General features: G+C 43.4%; 3 protein-coding genes across 4 annotated transcripts in view; 1 reads left to right on the forward strand and 2 right to left on the reverse strand.

Annotated features, from left to right (window-relative positions):
* Positions 1–88: 88 nt before the first annotated feature.
* LOC110983024 (cytochrome P450 4F6-like) lies at positions 89–8,294 on the reverse strand. The gene is made up of 4 exons (XM_022241882.2): positions 7,234–8,294; positions 5,511–5,732; positions 4,089–4,348; positions 89–3,020 (listed from the first exon to the last, which is right to left on the reverse strand). The coding sequence occupies exons 1-4, from the start codon at positions 7,819–7,821 to the stop codon at positions 2,564–2,566; spliced, it is 1,527 nt and encodes a 508-aa protein (XP_022097574.2). The 5' UTR covers positions 7,822–8,294; the 3' UTR covers positions 89–2,563.
* Positions 8,295–9,567: 1,273 nt separating this feature from the next.
* Positions 9,568–15,579, reverse strand: uba52 (ubiquitin A-52 residue ribosomal protein fusion product 1). Of its 2 annotated transcripts, none has more exons than XM_022241818.2 (5): positions 15,454–15,579; positions 12,358–12,474; positions 11,077–11,163; positions 10,642–10,744; positions 9,568–10,049 (listed from the first exon to the last, which is right to left on the reverse strand). In XM_022241818.2, exons 2-5 carry the CDS (start codon positions 12,458–12,460, stop codon positions 9,956–9,958), a joined length of 387 nt encoding a protein of 128 aa, XP_022097510.1. In that variant the 5' UTR covers positions 12,461–12,474; positions 15,454–15,579; the 3' UTR covers positions 9,568–9,955. The 2 variants fall into 2 exon arrangements, with proteins under 2 accessions (XP_022097510.1, XP_086998704.1); XM_087142578.1 differs by lacking the exon at positions 15,454–15,579 and adding an exon at positions 15,348–15,443.
* A 942-nt stretch (positions 15,580–16,521) lies between these two features.
* Positions 16,522–19,138, forward strand: part of megf8 (multiple EGF like domains 8) — a 72,030-nt gene continuing 69,413 nt past the window's right edge. The window contains exon 1 of the mRNA XM_087142575.1: positions 16,522–16,722. Within this exon, the coding sequence (XP_086998701.1) occupies positions 16,706–16,722 (17 nt within the window). The 5' untranslated portion in view covers positions 16,522–16,705. The remainder of the gene's footprint in view (positions 16,723–19,138) is intronic.

Here is a 19,138-nt window from a genome sequence, read left to right on the forward strand (position 1 = left end):
ACCCTCTAGTGACTTGTACGAATGTTATGTAATGGCATTCCTTAATTCTGTGAATGTATTAATTAAATATAATTGAAATTCTATGAATAATAATCAAGTACAAGTCGAAGAGGGTTCCCACTTCTTTTCAGCTAGGCTAGGTTTTCCCACCTAGGGTCTACTGACTACTGGCTTCTTTCTTTGCCACTTAAAAAGATGCCTCATACCTTCCTGCCTTGGCTATATACCGGGGCCGTACACATTGACTTATTTGAACATCAATAAAAGCTTTGAATATATTATATGGTCCGCATGTCCATCACGTGGAAAGGAATGCATACCCTCTTCGACTTGTACTTCATTATTATTCATAGATTTCAATTATATTTCATACTTTCATATAATTTAGAAACGAGGGTGCACGCGCATAAAAGTACATACACGTGGCCTCAAACACTGTGCATACAGAAAACAAGGCGTGACTGAAACGTGGTCGTCATTGTGCAATATCATGTACATGTGTGACTCACTGCGTGTGACCATTGATCGTAAGTTTTCCTAACTTTAAAAAAGAATCCTATCTCCCCTCAAATCATATTAGTCTATCTACCCTATCTAACTGGTCTACAGATAATGCTGCCTCAGTTCAGGATGTGGAAATCATGAAACAGTAACGAGAAGCAGTCGCAAACATGGCAAATTTGGGTGTGTTTTGGGAGAGAAAGTCTCACCCATGGTGATAGCCCCACTAGTGTGGCACGGACTCCGCACTCCTGCTCCATCCTAAGGATGAAAACTGTTTTTATTTTAGAAGCTTTACAAAGTCATCAGTCAGAAAGAAGGATCAGTCCTACCTGTTGATCGTCGTCAGTCAACCATATTGAGTGAAGAGCCGTATAACAGTACCTAAGGGCTGGTTCATACTTCGTGCAAATGCAAAAGCGACGCGAATTTGACGTCAAGCTAGAGACCAACTTCAAATGCGATTTTCTCGTGAGAAATTCGCCTCTTTGTGAAAACGGTGACGATGTCTCTAAATCCACTATTCAACAACCCAAGAACATAAACATGCATGATGGTTAACGAGTTGACTTCCTAAAATGCTGTGGTACATTTACATAAATAAATGCAAATGTATTACGCGGGGTTTCATATGAACCGTGTAATAGAGTTAGATACACCGTTTGATACCATGGATCGACCAACCAGAATTGAGAATTCAGGTTTGTCTCAAAATTGTTGACAGCTTTGGTGTGGGATATAACATTTTGAACACTAAAGGTACGCATAGCGCCCTTTGTCTTGAGGAATTTATCCAAAGAAACAAGCTCTGAATTTCCGAAGACAACAGGCCTACTGTCAAACAGTATAATTAACCTAAAAAACTTAGACAATATCGTCTGCAAATGCACTGTTCCCCAGAGTAGGCAAAAAGTCATGTTTTGCAAGTCCAACTCAAGTCACAAGTCAATTTTTGCAAGTCTAAGCCAAGTCACAACTCAATTTGGTCTTCCTTCATCCATCATCCAAGCACAAGCAAGTTGAAAGATGTGTGCTTTCAACCCACAGCCTGTAATCTTAGTTCCAAGATCTTCCATAGTCATTCCGCGATCTGCGAAACGAGCCGCACACTCAGGAAGGTTTTGGAAAATTTGTTTGACCATGGGCGGAAAGAGTGATCGGCCGAAGTAATGCAAAGAACTTTTTTGTAGGACCAGTTTAACACTGTAACGGGGTTCGATCGAATAGTTTTCTAACTTGCGTTTTTAACAAGTCATAATGTGCAATTCCAAGTCAAGCCACAAGTCATTTTTTCCATGTCCAAGTCAAGTCACAAGTCAAAAACCGATAGTTACAAGTCAAGTCGCAAGTCACAAAAATAGCAACTCAAATCTGACTCAAATCCAAGTCAAACTACTCGAGTCTACAACTCTGCTGTTCCCTCACTTTCTTTAATTGCGTAAACTTTATTGTGAAACTGGTGCTGATACCAGTGAGTACATGTAGTCTGGTGGCGGTGCCTGCAATACTTTATAAGCTGTGGGGACGAGAACGAGACTGATCATTAATCGAATTCCCCGGTAGCCTATGCACAAAACGTATCATGGATACCAGGCAAAAGTGACTAATGGAGCGGAAATGTTCGCTTTCGAACTTCCCGAAGTTCTTCTGTCTCACGTTCGTACGCGTGCACGCACACGCACTATCAGCAGAACGAGATATCTCATGGTAAGTGTGCCATGTGGATATCGCCCTGTCAAGGGATCGTTCGTGGCCAATAAACAGACATTAACCAAGACATAGGTATATGGCAAAAGTATATGGCACAAATCCCCACTCGGTACGCTACTGGACTTTCCATAATGGCAATGTGTGCCTTTTCATCAAGTCTGCATAAAGACAACTGTAGTCAGCTGTTTTGTGGGAATCTTTCATCAGCTTAACCCTTATCACTGACGTTTCTACATGTGTTGACGCTGATTTTTAAGGTTTGGGAGCTATACAACAGAAGGTAAGTATGGAAAGAGGCCATGACCCGAGTGGATCGTGGAGCTGAAAGCTAAAATGTTGCAGCTGCAAAGGATTAAAAGTGTCTTGGCTCAAGGTTGAGTAGTATCTCAAGTACCGGTCTCACCACCACGGTCAGGTAAGGTACGGGCTCCGGTTCCCCCTCCACCAGGCTCAGACAGAACCGCCGCAGGATCCTGGCGGTCAGCACCCGTAGCTGGTTGAGGGCAAACTGCTGTCCAATGCAGTTACGAGGCCCGGCCGAGAACGGCAGGTAGGCGAAGGGGTCCAGGCTGGCCATGTTCTCCGGCAGGAACCGGGACGGGTTGAACTCCATGTGGTCTTTGCCCCACACAGTGGGGTTGTGGTGAAGCTGGTAGAGGTTGATAGCTACCGTGGTCCCCGCTGGGAGCGTTACACCGTCCACATCGTATGGAGCAGTCAGGGTACGCGACGGCATGACAACTGTACTATACACTCGCAGAACCTCCTTGATTACCAACGTCGTGTACTCAAGACTTCCCAGATCCTTACTGAGAGGATACCAAAAATGATAGAATTAAAAAAAATAAATGAGCATCAAAATAGGCTTGGTCACTGACAGCAAGAACCTGGCTTCTATACGTATTGGGTAGATTTTAATATTTCGTAACTGATTTTATGCAACATACTGAAACCTGGAGGAAAGAAACCAAAAAAATGGACTTCGTCAACAAATTCCTTGTCTATATTCACTATTAAAACCAGATGTTTTCCCGTCGTCTTACGTCCCCTCAAAACCAAAAAATGCTGCAGCGCTGTTATTACATTGTTCAGATGCCCATTACAATACCTTACAGGTATACTTCCCATAGCGGCAGTTTGTTTTTTAAGAGCCTCTTTATTACACAACAGCGGATAGTCTGACCAGTTGTCAATAGATTCGCTGTGTTCACTGTGTTACATTTACATCATATGAGGAGACCATGGGCACATGCACTGTAAACCTCCGTGTTTTGTTTTTATATAATTACTGACTTCGAGTTCCGAGGATAAGTCCGAAATTTAAGCTCATGCGTCTATCGGTAACGCAAGAAGCCTTTGGCGGACGACTACTACGCGTATGCCTGTAATTGCCGCATGTAGCCACGTATTTCGGACACGGCTTCATCTAAACCGACAACAGAGCTAGTGGACAATCGAGGTAAGAATTATCCCAGTGTCATTGAGTTTTCCCCTTTTGAATTCTGTAATAATTTAGGGCAACTGGAGTGTGTCATAAAGCAAGCTACGCATCATTCCCTTACCATAGAGAAAACACACTACGCAGCAACTGTTTTGACCGAGTAAAGGCTGTAACACATTGCGCTAATTCATGCTCCAAATTTTATAAAGTAAATTTTATTTCAACTCAAGCTACAAATTTTATGTGACGCTGAAGTCGATTCGCTCATACATATGTATCTTGTGACCCTTTTGCCTGTTTCGGTCTCAACTTCGATAGCCGTGGTCTCGGTCTTTGTCTCTGTGCTCTTTGGTCTCGATATTATGGCTGGTCTTGAGTCGAGACACGCAAAAAAGTCTTGTAGTATCCTACTGGAGCGATACTTAGAGGCACCCACCTGGATAACTGATCGCAATCCCTGTCTTCCAGCAATTTGTCAATTTCCTCCCTGACCCGAGCCTGGTGCTCAGGGTGCTTGGCCATCATATATAGCACCCACGTCAAGGTGCTGGAGGTGGTGTCGTGCCCGCCGAATAGGAAAGTGTTGACTTCGTCGGCGATCTCGCGCTCCGTGAGGCCGCTGCCATCTTTGTCGCGGGCAAGGAGAAGGGTGTCCAAGAAATCACGGGGACTGGTCAAAGGGTCACCGCTCTGTTCCTGTCAATGTTGGAGCAGACGACAGAAACGAGAGATTTAGACTGATTTTGTGCCCATTTGTCGTTGGCTAAAAAAACATGATATGGATTCATGTACCATGATTACATCCATTATCACAGCCCTTGTTATCAATGTGGAATCAACATGAAGAAAATATGATAAATCCTACACGTTATGCGAATATTAGCATTTTGGTATTCTTTAAAAGCTTTTTATCAGAGATGGAGGTCAGATCGGATACACCGTCTAAATTTGCCTTCAACTATACGTGACCTGGACATACTTTGACTCATGACGGCGGTGTTGGTTTAATCGTTGTGAAGCACAAAGTCATGATACCCTTTTGCTGTACTTACAATACAACGACCAATATTTAACCAAGGTAAGAAAACGTTTTATCACGCGATCACACTCTAGCTGTGCTGAATTTTTCACTTTTTGTTGAACACCAGATTTTCGATAATTCATTTTTGGGATCGTGTACTCGAAGTTGAAATGCACTGAAAACCTAAATGAATTGCATTCTAAAACATTGTGGTTTTACAAGAAAGTTGAAAGGCAGACAAACGGACCCAAAATGTCGCCATTCATTGGCTTTCTTTCTGCGTACTGATTGACCCTATCTTTTTACCGCCGCACTCTACGGCGTGTAGATCGTTGCTCAACACTTTGAATGTCTAACACAAAAAATTTACATTTTCCGCTATTTATGTTTGCTTCATGGTCTCAAAATACAGGATTTATTCTGCCATTTTTCTCGATTTGTTCTGCGAATTCCCTTTCAAGCTGTCCTTCAGACTTTTCAACGATACCATAAAATTATTTCCTCAGTAAACTGCAATTCATAATAACATAGTAGGTCAAATATTCGAGAATTAGAATAGTTCACCAATACACGATATTATTTTAATTTTGCTATGGGCCTCAAGCTGGACAAAGAGAGGGCGCAATTTTCTCAGTAACGGAGGCCCTTTTGATCCGAATCGGACTTCGCTGGTTCACGAAAGACTAGGAAATGCACGGGTCACGGTCGTATCGCTACCAACAAAATGAATACCCCCGACCAACGCGCCTCAGTTCAACCGATGAGGGGGTGCTGCTCCTGGGGTGGATATATAGTTACCTTCAGCAGTTTATGCACACAAAAGGCTCTAATGATTACCCTTTTCTCCAGGTCGTCTTTCCTCTCGGCAATGAGCCCGTCCCCGAACATTTTGGCATAGCGTGCAGCCTTCTGCCACTTCGGGTAATTGGGGCTGAAGAGGCGAAATACCAAAGGATTCAGGAACAGGGGGTTGCCGGTCATTCTGGACTGGACGATGTCGGTCATGGTGATAGTGGCTGACAGGAGGTCCATATCTCCATCCCTTGCCTGACCTTTCAGCTAAACAAACATAGCCACCCAAATATGTTCAAGAAAAAATGAGGCCTCATCTCAAACATCTGGGTACACCAAATAAAAGGTTGGCTCTCGAAATGACGTGATAGCACCAAGGTGTGACGTCATTTTGTACAAGGAAGTGTAGTGCAAACCAACTGAGCACACGTGCGTTGGTTCACGCACTGGCTCTTACGCTGATGCCTTTCTTGTACGCGTGACGTAATCATTTGAAGTGATTACGTCACGCGCACAAGTTGAATAAGCGCGTTAGAACAGGAAGTCTGGGGTTTTACAATAAGACGGGAGGGATCATAGAAATGTTTCTCCGGTTCGGGGTATTTCTTTCACAAAAAGCCCAAATTGCAGGCCTATTTTGGATTGAGGCGGGCGGCTACATTCAGAGCTGAGCGCATAGTTTTACTACTATTTTGAGGGCGTTTTTTGGGAAGAGGTGAATAAAAAATTTTTTCCGTGGCTAACCCCCGTAAAATTGAAGCGAAAAGTGATCTTCTTGCCATAATCTAGAATTTCAGCGAAAAAAATGGAGGCCAACCTCTTCACGATAGTCGACAGGCGGCGCTATTTCGCTCTGAGCGTACGTATTTGGTGTAGTGCAACCAGAACTTCCAGCACGTGAACTAACACGTGTCGTGCCGCTATCTTGCTGGACCGCTATGTGTTGTGATGCCAATGAGTGCATCTTGTTGTGATGGCAATCTTCTTATTCAAGATAAACTAGTCAAGCACGCAGCGTTCGCACGTGCGCTTCTACATGGTTGAAGCTGCCCGTAGGAATTACGCAATCAACGTGGCCAATGCAGTCCACACCGTGGTGGTATTGTTTACATTTAGCGCAGTCCAGTCACGTGGGTAAAAAAAGGTCTATATGGTGTGCTTCTGACAAAAGATAAAAAGGAATATAACGACAAAAAGCCTTAATTCACGCCGCAATAGCTGAAAAAGATCCCTTATTTCTGGGCTGCGTTTGAGTCTATTTCTTCTCTTGGAGTTGCAGAGAAATCTGCCATACTTGAATGATAATGTCGAGTTGTTCACTTGCTTATAATGGGTCGTACTCATGGCTGTTCGGGCATCAGGAGTGCTTTTCATCCAAGCACCATGTCCAAACGCAACAATTAATAGAGCACATGCGCGATATGTAACGGGTTGATTGACTCTTTGACTTGGAGCCAAATTTCCGCCATTTTCAATCCCAAAAATTGATTTCTTTCAAAGGGGGTCATTCTTGTTCGAACTTTTCACTGGTGTAGGCCAACAAGCTACAGGAAGGGGCTAAGTGGATTGTGTACACTTTGGGAAAATAGTGAAAGTAGTTTTTTGGTAATTCAATTGTAAGTTCGTTTGTACCTCAAGACAAGGTTTCCAGAAAACAGGAGTAATTTTCCACTATTACGTTTCCACGTGGTACAGCCTAAAATTCAATGATCAGCGTACTAGGCCTAAACAATCACTACATTATTCATAGTGAAGGATATGATCCTACCTGACAGTTCGACTCGCGGGAGCAGGCGGTACGGAGAATGATATCGAAGGTGCACAGTCCGAGCTCGTGCTCAACTTTCATGGGCTTCCCCTCAGCCGCCAGCCGGTCCATTTTGCTGAGCAGCACGTCGACGCACTCGTTGTAGACCGGGACGTAGGTGCGGAGGACGTCGAAGTAGAAGGACCCGTTCAGAAGGCGACGGTGGCGCTTCCACTTGGCGCCGTCAGAGATAGCCAGCCCGTCCCCCAGCCAGTCGCCGAAAAACTGGTACAGCGGCGACTTGACGGAGCCGGTGCGACTCGTCAGCAGGGGCTTGATGGTGTCTGGGTGGACCAGCGTAGGCATGGGGATGGGACCGTTCCACAAGGTGTAGACACGGGGGAAGGCAGCCACCGTGTCTCGCAGCCATTGGAATCCAGGATCGTACGGGCCCTGGGGTTGGTGGCCTGCCAGAGAATGTGCTCCAGATGGGCACGGCAGCTTACTGACGGCACGACGGAGCTGCAGGGTGCCGGTAAAAAGTAAGGCAATTTTAAGCAGGCCAAAAGCCGTGGCGGCGTAGATAATACTAGCCACTACCCACAACATGCCAGACTAGAGGGGTATAAAATTGCGTAAAGGGGAGAGAAAAATTTTCTGATTGGACACCAAGCTTGCAATGCACAATGAAGTCGACGGAAGAAGGCAGGAGACGGTAGACAATGATGTCAAGACAGCTCCAGTACAACTTGGCCTCCACGCACAGTCACTCCGACTTGATTGATTTAACAGGTTTTAGGTCACTTGCCAATAGATAAAAGGGCACAGCCTGCACTGGCGCATGCAGGCTGATTACACGCGTTTCTCTTATCGTGATGTTCGAGTGCAGTACAAACAAATCACAACCTTGTCCCGTTGAGGCGCATACGTAATGCACGCTCCGCCTGCCTGTTGATACCTATCCAGCCTGTGGTGCACCTATAGGGGTAGGCATGAGGGCAAGGGTACGCTCCCCGCCGAGGCCTTTGCCGTACGCCATAGTTCCAGGGTCAAAGCCACCGACCCGCTCATACTTAAACATTGCCCTGGTGAGAGCAAATTAGCTGACCTCACACCGTTAAATCCTATTTAAAAACACACTTAACATTGTTGATGTGCATAGAATGATGAGTCGCGTACGAGCTTGTACGTTGAGGTTGGTAAAAGTGTTCCAACATACTGAAGTGATGATAATCACCATAAGGTAAGCAGCATGAGCCTCGAGTTGCAGCCCAGCAGCGAGAGCAATGCCAAGGTCCCGAAAACACACGAGAATAGCACGCGCATGTCCAATCTCGATTGTCTACATTTCAAGCACGCCTCACTAGAAATAATCCAAATGACAATTTGCACCATATGTGACACTGGTTTTGGCGAGTTTGTTCCAAAACACAAGGTAGGCCTAATCCCTCCTCATTCTTCCTAATTCAAATTTGCACCGGGAGTATTTTTGGAGGCTAGGTTTTGCTTCAAGTTTCTCATTTAGAGGGATTCAGTTCCGGAAATTACAATAAATGGTCATTGAGCGGGCAGACTCGATCTCTCAATATAAATACTAAGGCACTGTTATAGGTGAGAAACTGAAATTTTTCAAAAGCACCAAATTTAGATCGGTGAACTCCAGCAAAGATTATTCTTCCTGCGTAAGCTGCTAAACAATACTGGCGTCCATACAATGCAGTGGCGTAGCCGGGGGCGTGCCCCAAGGCCCCCCCCCCCCAATTTCCCGGTGCCCAGGTGCCTTCCCCTACTGAAAAACACGGAGAAATGAATATTGAACAAGGCTAACAAAAACTTGCCCCCCTCCAAAAAAAAAACCAAACAAACAAACACTGAAAGCTGGTGCCCCTTTTTCCCCCACCAGTAAAGTCCTACCTACGCCACTGATCCAATGGGAAGCCAGTCTAAAGGGAATTGATTGAAACGGTCATTGAACGCGTCACGGAAATGCCCAACTAAAAACAAGGACCTGCCGCATTACTCACTGCCACATTTTTAACACCATCAGTCAGGGAGGAACATGGGGATATGACCATGTTAAATATTTCCTGTCTATTTGCAGTGTCTAAAAATTCTCCTTGATTACCCAGTTGGGACACTCTCTGCTCCACTGTCCCATTTCCACCCCGAGTATACCATAGATATTCAATAGTCTTTATCAGACCAACCTTGGCGTGACATTCCGATATAGCAACACAGAATACATGTAATTTAATTTACATGCAAGTTTTAACGCCCGATCCCGTCCACGGCAGCGTAACAGCGCCCTCTCCAGTTCAGTGGCGCACACAAAAAAGCACACTCCAAAGGCAAAACTAGATTTTACTTCCACTGATACAACACAACAGGTGTGTATGTATTTATTTAGCACTGGACAGAATTAAGATCCGGACTCTTTATAAATCTGCTTAGGCTAGGCTTCAGAAAAGAAATTCTGCCTTCATTTTATTTGAGAACTTAATCATATTGTCACCATTTTCAAAGGCTGCAGCTTATGCTAAAGTTTTGAAAACTATTTGCAAAATTAGTGACGATATCATGTAGCCTCCCTCAAAGAATAACTTTCTGTCTACAAGTGAAATGTTAAAGACATTTCTCCATATTTTGTCACAGAACCCTTCAGAGGCCTGCTGCTGGGACAATACGACACCGTAGTAACAGTTTCCCTGGTCCAGCGTCTGAGGTGGAGGTTGATGCCCCCAGCTTACTTCAGCTTCTTCTTGGGGCGGAGGTTGTTGGAGTGGCCGCACTTCTTCTTGCGGCAGTTGGTGGCGCGGGGGTGCAGCCGGGCGTAGCACCTGATCAGGGGTTGAAGGGAAGAAACAAATTTTGAAACAGCACGTCTCTTACCTGGCCTAATGGCTCACAGGATGTGTTATGGTTGGGACTCTCAAGGACCATCACCAGACTTCACAAGTCCATCCAAGGACTTGACACATGTCCCTATCTGGATTAATGTCACAAGGTATTCAGACGAACTGCAAGAAATGCTCTTTCCTGTCGTTCGCCGTTACGTGTGACTTGTCTTGCACCTGGACTTGTGATGGTCTAAAACTACAGCACTGCTCACTGAAGCTTAGGCTCATGCTAAAAGATCCGTGTAGGAGGAGTTCTTTTTTCAGACTTAAGATGACAAATAAAAGCAGAAGCCATTGCGCTGATAAGCTCGCACATAGGAGAAACACTGCAAAAAAGCCTCTTCCGTATTTAAGGTGTTGTACCTTGCCAAAAATCAAGCACGCTTCCAGATTAGGGTATGAGCAACATGTACGTGTGATGCCACCAGCGGTCGGTAGCTCTTTTTCCAAATGACACCTGAACTGTTTCAGTTCCATCCCAAAGAGATGGAAATACTATTGGATTTGCTCGTCAACTGAGAGGCCGACTCACTTGCGGCAGATCATCTTGTCGCAGTTGTACTTGCTGGCCAGAATCTTCAAGCTGGGCTCGATGATGCCACCCCGCAGACGCAGCACAAGATGGAGGGTCGATTCTGAAACAGGTGAGCAGAAATCAATAGGACTGGGAAATTTGTTAAGTCCAACACGAATGACAAATGATCCAAGTTGACTGTGTAATGAAGATAAACCACTGGCAGTGGATCAGTCATCATTTGTTTTTCATGCCTGGTGGACATGCCTGGTGGACATGATTGGTGGACAAGATTGGTGGACAAGATTGGTTGACATGCCTGGTGGACATGCCTGATAGACATGCCTGGTGGACATGATTGCTGGACATGCCTGGTGGACATGATTGCTGGACATGCCTGGTGGACTTTACTTAGAGAGCAAAATAAATTGTACAGATACAGGTGCCTGGTACCTTTTTGGATGTTGTAATCTGACAGTGTGCGGCCGTCCTCAAGCTGCTTGCCGGCAAAGATCAAACGCTGCTGGTCAGGGGGAATACCTGCAATCAGAGAGCACGCTCAATGTCAGTGGACAGTTAACTACTTCATGGCAGACGACGCGCAAGCAGACAGAGATTTCCTGCTACGAAATATGGAGGATGCATAAATACCCCCCCCCGGTGGATCGGGCATGCAGTGCCGAGTGGCATGTTTACTCGTCCCCATGCTTGAGCGATTCCCACCGAGTTCTGAATACACACAGAGGCTCCAACTACGTAGTCTGTAGAGGTGGAGCATGCATAAGTCCTTCAAGCATAGTTTTGAACAAGTGCCGAAGTGTCGCATAAATCTAGCCTGAAAAGATCGATGTTGGTCAGTGTCTGTACAGTCCTGTTTCCAAACCACTGTCATTACGGTTTTTTGGTATTTTGAAACCATGGTACATTTGTCTGGCCAAATATAATGCCACACCTGGGACAAGCAAGCAGAATAAGTGTGAAAGTGAAATTCATTCTGACTTTGTTTCATAGAAATGTTCATTTTCTGATTTTTCGGCGAGCACTTCCTTTTAAGTGTGCAATCAACGTACTACCAAATCAACATTGTCCACAAGTAGCGTATGGACACTTCATTCCACTGATCGAGTCCACTTATTCGACAGAGCATGGGCAGGCACTTGGGCATAATGTGTGCATCATGAACATGTACGGTGCATTCAGCATCTGAGCAAAATAACCCATACAGCTGCACCAAGTTTACTGCAGTGCATCAATTTCATTTTTTTTGCAAATATAATAAGTTCCCGGCCATTTGAAAAGTTCTCGGGCCAGAGAAGATTTAAACCAAGTGCTTCTGTGGGACCACTGAAGAATTGTTACGGATGCACCCTTAGTGGCAAGAGCAAATCAACTGGCTGCGGCTGAATCAACTGGCTGTGGTCATATCAACTAGCTGTGACCACATGGCTATGGCCAAATCAAGTGGATGTGGCAAACAACTAACCGTGGCAAAATCAACTAGCTGTGACCAAATGGCTGTGAACAATTAGCTGTGACCAAACATATATCCCCATAAACCCCAAGATTTTTTTGAAGTACATGTGTGTGATTTTCAACAAACTATAAAGGCACGAATTCCATGCTAGAAATACCTAGGGCTTGAGGCAAGGGGATTGAGCACACGATTATCTGTACTCTGCCCTGTGACTGCAAGAGGCTGCCAATGCACAAAAACTCAGACAGTCTGTTACTCACCCTCCTTGTCTTGTATCTTGGCCTTGACATTCTCAATGGTATCGGAAGGTTCTACCTCCAACGTAATGGTCTTGCCCGTCAGGGTCTTCACAAAGATCTGCATGGTGACTCGTTATTCTGAAGAAAAAACACAGGGTCAAAGGAGAACAACTTTGCAGGTGTCATCTACCTCTCTGCTGCAGAAAACTATCACAACCGCACCACAAAAAAAACAAGAGTATATATACAAAATTTTCTTTCCGGTCTTTTTAAAAATAGGAGATGCAATGTGGTGTCAAACATATTTTTTTTCAGTTTTCATTCTCTGGTTCGAAAATAAAAATATAATAAAAAATATAAAATATGATAATATTTATATAAAAATATAAAATATAATAATATGAATAAATATATAATATTATAAATATATAATATAATATAGTAAAATAATATAAAAATAATAAAATGGAACTCCATTCAATACTTGTATTGAGGAATGAAAAACAGTTTCTATTTTATTTATTCACAGAAATAAGGACTGTAGCCTGCTAAATAGACCATGGCCAACACCAACAAGTATAACCACTAACTGCCAGGTGGATTTCTCTTGAACGAACCCACACGAACAACTCTCTGGTGGCTAATCTAATCTGTCAGGCAAACCTTTATTGACGCCCGAGTACATGTATTCAACCCAGGCCTGCAGCCCTGTAAAAGAGAGCCCAGAACTGTGTGGTTTTCGTTCCAGTGAATGCCAGTAGTGTCATACGCAGCTGGGTTAGGGAGCAGCAGCGTTGTGTCCCTCATCAATGGGGCCCTGGAGCACTTTTGTCTGCGGTGCTAATCTGCGGGCACGCTATGCCCAAAACAGTGATATACTGTTTCAAAACAATTCCAAGCAGCAGGTCCTTTGTTCCCAGTACAGTCTTTTGTTACACAGACCAGCTCTTTTGTCCGAAACCGGGCACTCTTACTCTGCGTATAAACACACGGTGCCTGAAACCAGGCACCCCGGCAGGAAGTGGTTAAGGAATTCTTCATTCGCAGAGTAAAAGGCCTTTTTACAAACAGCAGAGTAAAATGGCACACAAGCACAATGATTCAATTGTACACATTGAAGTTGAAGTCTCCTTTCTTGAGAACAAAGCAACACGAAATGAATGGAAATTGTTGAAAAACTCTTTTTTGAGTCCAAATCAACTATCGGATTGGCGGCTACGCGGAAATGGTGCTGAAAATAGGCAACGAATGAACATAGTCAGTGGGAAAGGGCAAAAACCTCTAAGTCCAAAGAAGTCCAGGGTTGGCGGTTAGGCCGATACGATGGCAGAGTTGAAGCTCCCTCTTGTGGTCATCTTGACACAATGCATACTGCATACGTAACCTTGGGAAAGAGTTCCATACACCGTCATCACTTGACACCCCGTGCGCAAACCCCATGAGACTGGTCTATTTTCTCAGTAAACGACGTGATATTTTCTCTCCTAAATTGAACTTTTCTGAACATATTTTGCTTTCTGGTGGTTACTAAATCACTGTAGGGAAGAATTACTGGCGTTCGTAGATATGTAACTCTTCGTGGCCTTTAACCTTGTAGCCGGCTCCGAAGTGGAAAGGGCGAGTGGCGGGGTATTCTGCAATTTCAGCTCACAAAATCCAGCGAATGTCTGATTATGCCCCGACATCCCAGGTTAACCTTTTCGATCAATCGGGACGGGGCCCAGTATATGACCAAGGAGTATACGTCGGGCCCTGTCTACATGTATCTGCAATTGTACCTTTTTCTGTCATTCGTTTTCCGATGGGAAAAACAAGAATACTGTTTCAACATCAAAAGGTCTTACCTAGGCCTACAGTATTAAATACAAAACTGCAGTTATTACACATGCACCTACTGCCAACTGGAACTGAAGGAATGCATATGCGAAGAACAGGTACTGAAGGCCTAGCCTAGCCTACTTTGAAAACTCTAAGTCACTACTGTCACTCCGTTGCAATCCGTGATACTCTGTGTGACTTAGAGGAGACAAGGTTTACATGGCGTTGCAATGCAATGGAGTTTTGGAATCAAATTTTTGTGTTGAAATGGTTCACAGCCGTAACAAAGCTATTGAATCAAATGTCCCCTGTCAGCATACCTGCTTAATCTATACCTCCTAAAAAGGGGATAACAAAAGTTTCAGAGCATGAGACGGAGTATTTATGAAAAAAAAGGAGATTTTTGTCCACCAATTTCTCGCTTCCACCCGCTGTCGCTCCATTCATGCCATTGGTGTTTATCAGACTGCGCATGCGTTGAGCCCACCAATGACTGCCCTTGCTCCGCATCTTGGCTCAACCATTTTTGGTGGCGGGGAATAACATCGCACATGGCAAAGCACATGTTGCAGGTCTTGCCCGATGTGTGTTTCCAGGTCACAGCAGTAGCTATGACAGTCCCAGTATGAAAAACAACACAAGATATCATCCCCTGCCCCCGAAAAAGGTCAAACCAAGCGCAGTCATTGGTGGGCTCAACACATGCACAGTCTGATAATAAGTACGAATAGCATGAACAGAGTGACAGTCAACGGGTGGAAGCGAGAAATTGGTGAGCAAAAACCCCATTTTTTAAAACAATACGTAGTCTCATGCTTTTGTTAGATCCCTTTTTAAGGAGGTAGGCCTACGCAGGGGAAAATTTGATTTTCTTACAGCTGTTAACCATTTTACCATGTTCACTACAAAAATTTGATTCCAAATCTCCATTGCGTTACGATGGTATGTAAACCTTATCTCCTCTGCATGTAAGTCACACAAAGTATAACGGAGTTAGTTACTTAGAATGGGTTCTCGAAGCAAGCCCAGCCTACAACTAGTAGTACTACTACTAGTACAATCATGATGTACACGTACATGTACATGATACAGCCTACATCACGTAACCAGTCAGGTTTTTAACCACATTAACCACAGCTATATTACGACCTTATCGTATCTATTGTTTACGTACGTTACAATGATTCAAGTACTTTATAATACAAAAATTCAAACTACATGTATAAATGCCTTGAAAGTCTATAGAGTAATAGGAAATTTTCGATTTTCTTCTTCACACTGCCACCAATTTCTCGTTACCTCTACAAGTCTCACGTCGAAAAGACATGCCACTGTGTTGCAACTGGTGACCCGAATTTTTTTTCAGTTCAAATCGGATAGCGTCACGTAGGGTTACCAGCTAATATTTCGTGCCACACCGTGTAATCAAGAGGACGCCCTCGCTGGGTACCGGGCTACAGAGAAAGGATACAGAAGAAATAAGAAAATGACATGTTTTCGTATTCTCAAGCAGTTTAATTCATTCAAAGACCCAGATATTATCGATGACTTGACCTGTATCAGTCAAAAGAAAGTGTAAATCTTTAATTAATAAACATGATAGAGACGGGGAAAAAAGAATTACATGTCAAATAATAATTTTGCCCTTCTTCACAAAAGTAAGTGACTTCGGAACGGACATGACCGAATGAAAGTATTCTGCTTCTCACGACAGACCTACATGCTTGCCTACCGTACATTCAGTTGTACATGTATGATGTACATGTACATGTATATCCAATTTTTTCGGTACTTTGGTTAACTGTCAGAATGGGGAATTGCCAGCTGTTGGTGATGTTCTTACATTCCATCATTAAAGAAAACTTTCAAAATCATATCTCGTCAATAAGTAATTAAAACAAAAGTTACAGTCGCCAAGGCGGTCTTTTTAGTAGGTTTTCAAATCGATCCCCCAGTGTGTGCTGTACAGAGTTCAAACTGAATGTAAATTCAGAAATTTTTTTTTACTCTGTTGCATGTAATTACGTGCATTCTTCGGGGACGCCGCAGCAATTGGTGTCATGCAGCAAGCACTTCAACTTCAAAGTCAGGGTAAGTTTGGGGGAGTGACATGAAACGGAGACGTTGGCAATTAAGTATTAAAAAATACTAGCATGAAATTGAAGGCCATACAATTTGAAAAGGGCGATCACAAATTACTTATTTCTCTGTCATTAATTTACTTTCAAAATTTATACTCATAATTTGTCGATTTTTTCAAAGAATGTTTGAACAGTCATTGAGCATGGCAATGGCCAACAGAGGGCGCACTAAGATTAATTATGCAAAGTGGTAGTGTTGTACATACGTACGTACGTACCATGACATAGCTAACGTAGCGACGACGAAAAATCCAAGGGCTTTTGTGAACAAGGCACCTAGACTTGGCTGACTGGCAGAGCGGTGGATCCTCGTTTCCTTCCAACTCCCAACGCAAAACGAGGGAAATGATGGACTCTTTGGAGAAAGAAACAACTCATTTATAAGTTGGAGTACAGGTTTTGGAGTCTTCATGCGTAATTGTGGGAGGTAAGGTTTTTTTGTCGCTTGGTTTCATCTGAGGGACGAAAATTATTTTAGCCATCGCCAAAAATAGCCATGATAGCAGCTGATCCAAAAAAAGGCAAAATGGCGTCAGGAACATCCTAAGTTTAATGGTTGAGGCAGGGAATTCCCATCTGCCCTCCGTGTAACCTCAGCACCGGTCACACGAAACACTGCACTTGCTTTGATAAATTTTTAAGATCCGGGATATTTGCAGAGCAAAATCGTTGTCTTTTGGAGCAGTTAGTTCCCAGACATACATGTCTTTCAAGTTTCATGTCATTGCTGTCAGCAGAGACCAGGTAAATAACCATTGGAAGTTAAATTTGAATAAAATCTGGTGCACTGGGTTCCTTAAATTCACATCATGAGCATAACAATTTGAATTATCCACACTAAAGATGCTGTTGCAATACCTCGTCCTTCGGGCTAAGCTTTTGCTTAGCTACATAAGAGACGCCTTACAATGATACACTGTTCTCAATGGATAAGAAGGGCATTGAGGAGCTAGTCCATTCCAGAGATGGTGGTTGCTATGCAAAAGCTTGCCCTGAATCAGCCTAAATCAGGAGGTACAGCAACAACTGTTAGGGAAGTCAAATTGTTACTTGTATGTAAATGAGCAGTCAGGTACTGTACATGTAACTCAGTGTACTGTGGGCCTACCAGATTTCATTCAAAGTTAACTCGCAAAAGGCTTATTGGTTAGGAGGGATTGAAATTCTAGAACAAAAGGCACTGGATGGCTTATTGGTCAACATCCAAACATGATCAAATTTAATTTGAGGCTAGGCTCACCGTGACTTACATGTTTGCTGCTTTACAGTAACCGATAAAAAGGTGGCTTTAGTCCTAAAACTAAGTAAAAGTCGGAAAAAGTAAATGAATCAAAAATGAATAAAGCTCAATAGCCTGCTGGAAAAAAATCCATACTCATTGGTTACTTTCCCAGAACATGGAGGAGTATATTGTAGGCCTAACGTGCATGACAGTATAGTCACCAGGTCCCTAATTTCACCGCCTTCTGTCAAGTCTGATTGGTTTTCTCAGTAAGCGGCAAAATAAGGGACCTGGCGACTATACGATCACGCACATTAGGCCAATTTGTTTTTAAACACTTAGACTATTAGCATACATGTATCATTAGCCTTTTGCATAATAGTAAAGAGGCATTGTGGGAAGGAACAGGGACCCGTAATGTTTGCCCCTCGTTCCTTCCCACGATGCCTCTCATAGTTACTTACATTGTGCAAAATCACCCATGCTTAGCGATTTAAGGCTTATTTGAAATTGCCAGGAAGTTGAACACACTGTCTTTGACTTAGGAGATAAAGTTAGGATGATTTTGCGGACTATTCTACACAATCAAATACCAGTACAAGTCAGAAGCCACCATGATGACCGCATAAAGGGTGTAACAGAAAAGTAAATGAACACTTATAACATTAACCCCCCCCCAAGAAAATGTTCTGTGTCAATTATCTGTACAAGTACATGTACATAAAGATTGTACATGTACGAGATTTCAAGGCCAGAATAAGGCCCCAATGTATGGTTTTGCAGTGAGAGTTCCATATACAGACATCACTGATTTTCCTTTGCAGTACAGCTACATTTAGTTTATTAGAAATGAGTGCCATGCATACACCACCTGACACCCCATGCACAAACCCATTGAGATTGGTCTAAAAAATTCTAAGTGTTCTCTATTAAAGTAAACGACGTGGTATTTTCCCTCTTAAATTGAACTTTTCAGGACATGTTTTTGCTTTCTGACAGCTAATGGGTCGCTGTAGGGAATAATACTGGTATCCGTATGGAACTCTTACCGTTTATTGGCCATCACAGAGTACTGGCATTTCTTAAAAAGTCAATTTAGCACTGAAAATGTTGGACCATTGAAGACCAATCTCATAGGGTTTGTACGTACATGTACGGTGTCACATGATGTCTGGATACAGAACTCTTCCCTTTTTTGCCCAAAACATGTTTGCATTTTAACCCTAACCCTACATAATACTACAAATTGCTACTTGTAGTAAAATGTAGTACTGAGCGCTGTCGCTTGTACATGTAAGAGGACATGACCGCATTGTTCTGTGAAGCCATAAGATACAATAGATAAGACAATGTACCATACAGTGCTGTGGCACTATGAACGCATGGCTTTATTGTTCTCTGTACGAGTAACAATGGAAGTAACCTAGCCAGAAGTAGTAATCTGTAGCGCTAGGTCCTTCAGGCTCAGACTATTAGTATTTTGTAGTACTGTGTAGTGTAAGCCAAACAATATCCATTTGTCATCCGGGCATTCTGTTCCTTTGAGGCAACAAATTGCTCAGAACCTAAGGAAGGGTGCCTGGAAACAATGTGGTCAAAACCTTAGCTCGGTGAAGGCTGA

The sequence above is a fragment of the Acanthaster planci genome, linkage group LG10, assembly GCF_054643075.1.
Source record: "Acanthaster planci isolate LZ-2023a linkage group LG10, COTS_SCS, whole genome shotgun sequence".
Classification (NCBI taxonomy): Eukaryota; Metazoa; Echinodermata; class Asteroidea; order Valvatida; family Acanthasteridae; genus Acanthaster; species Acanthaster planci.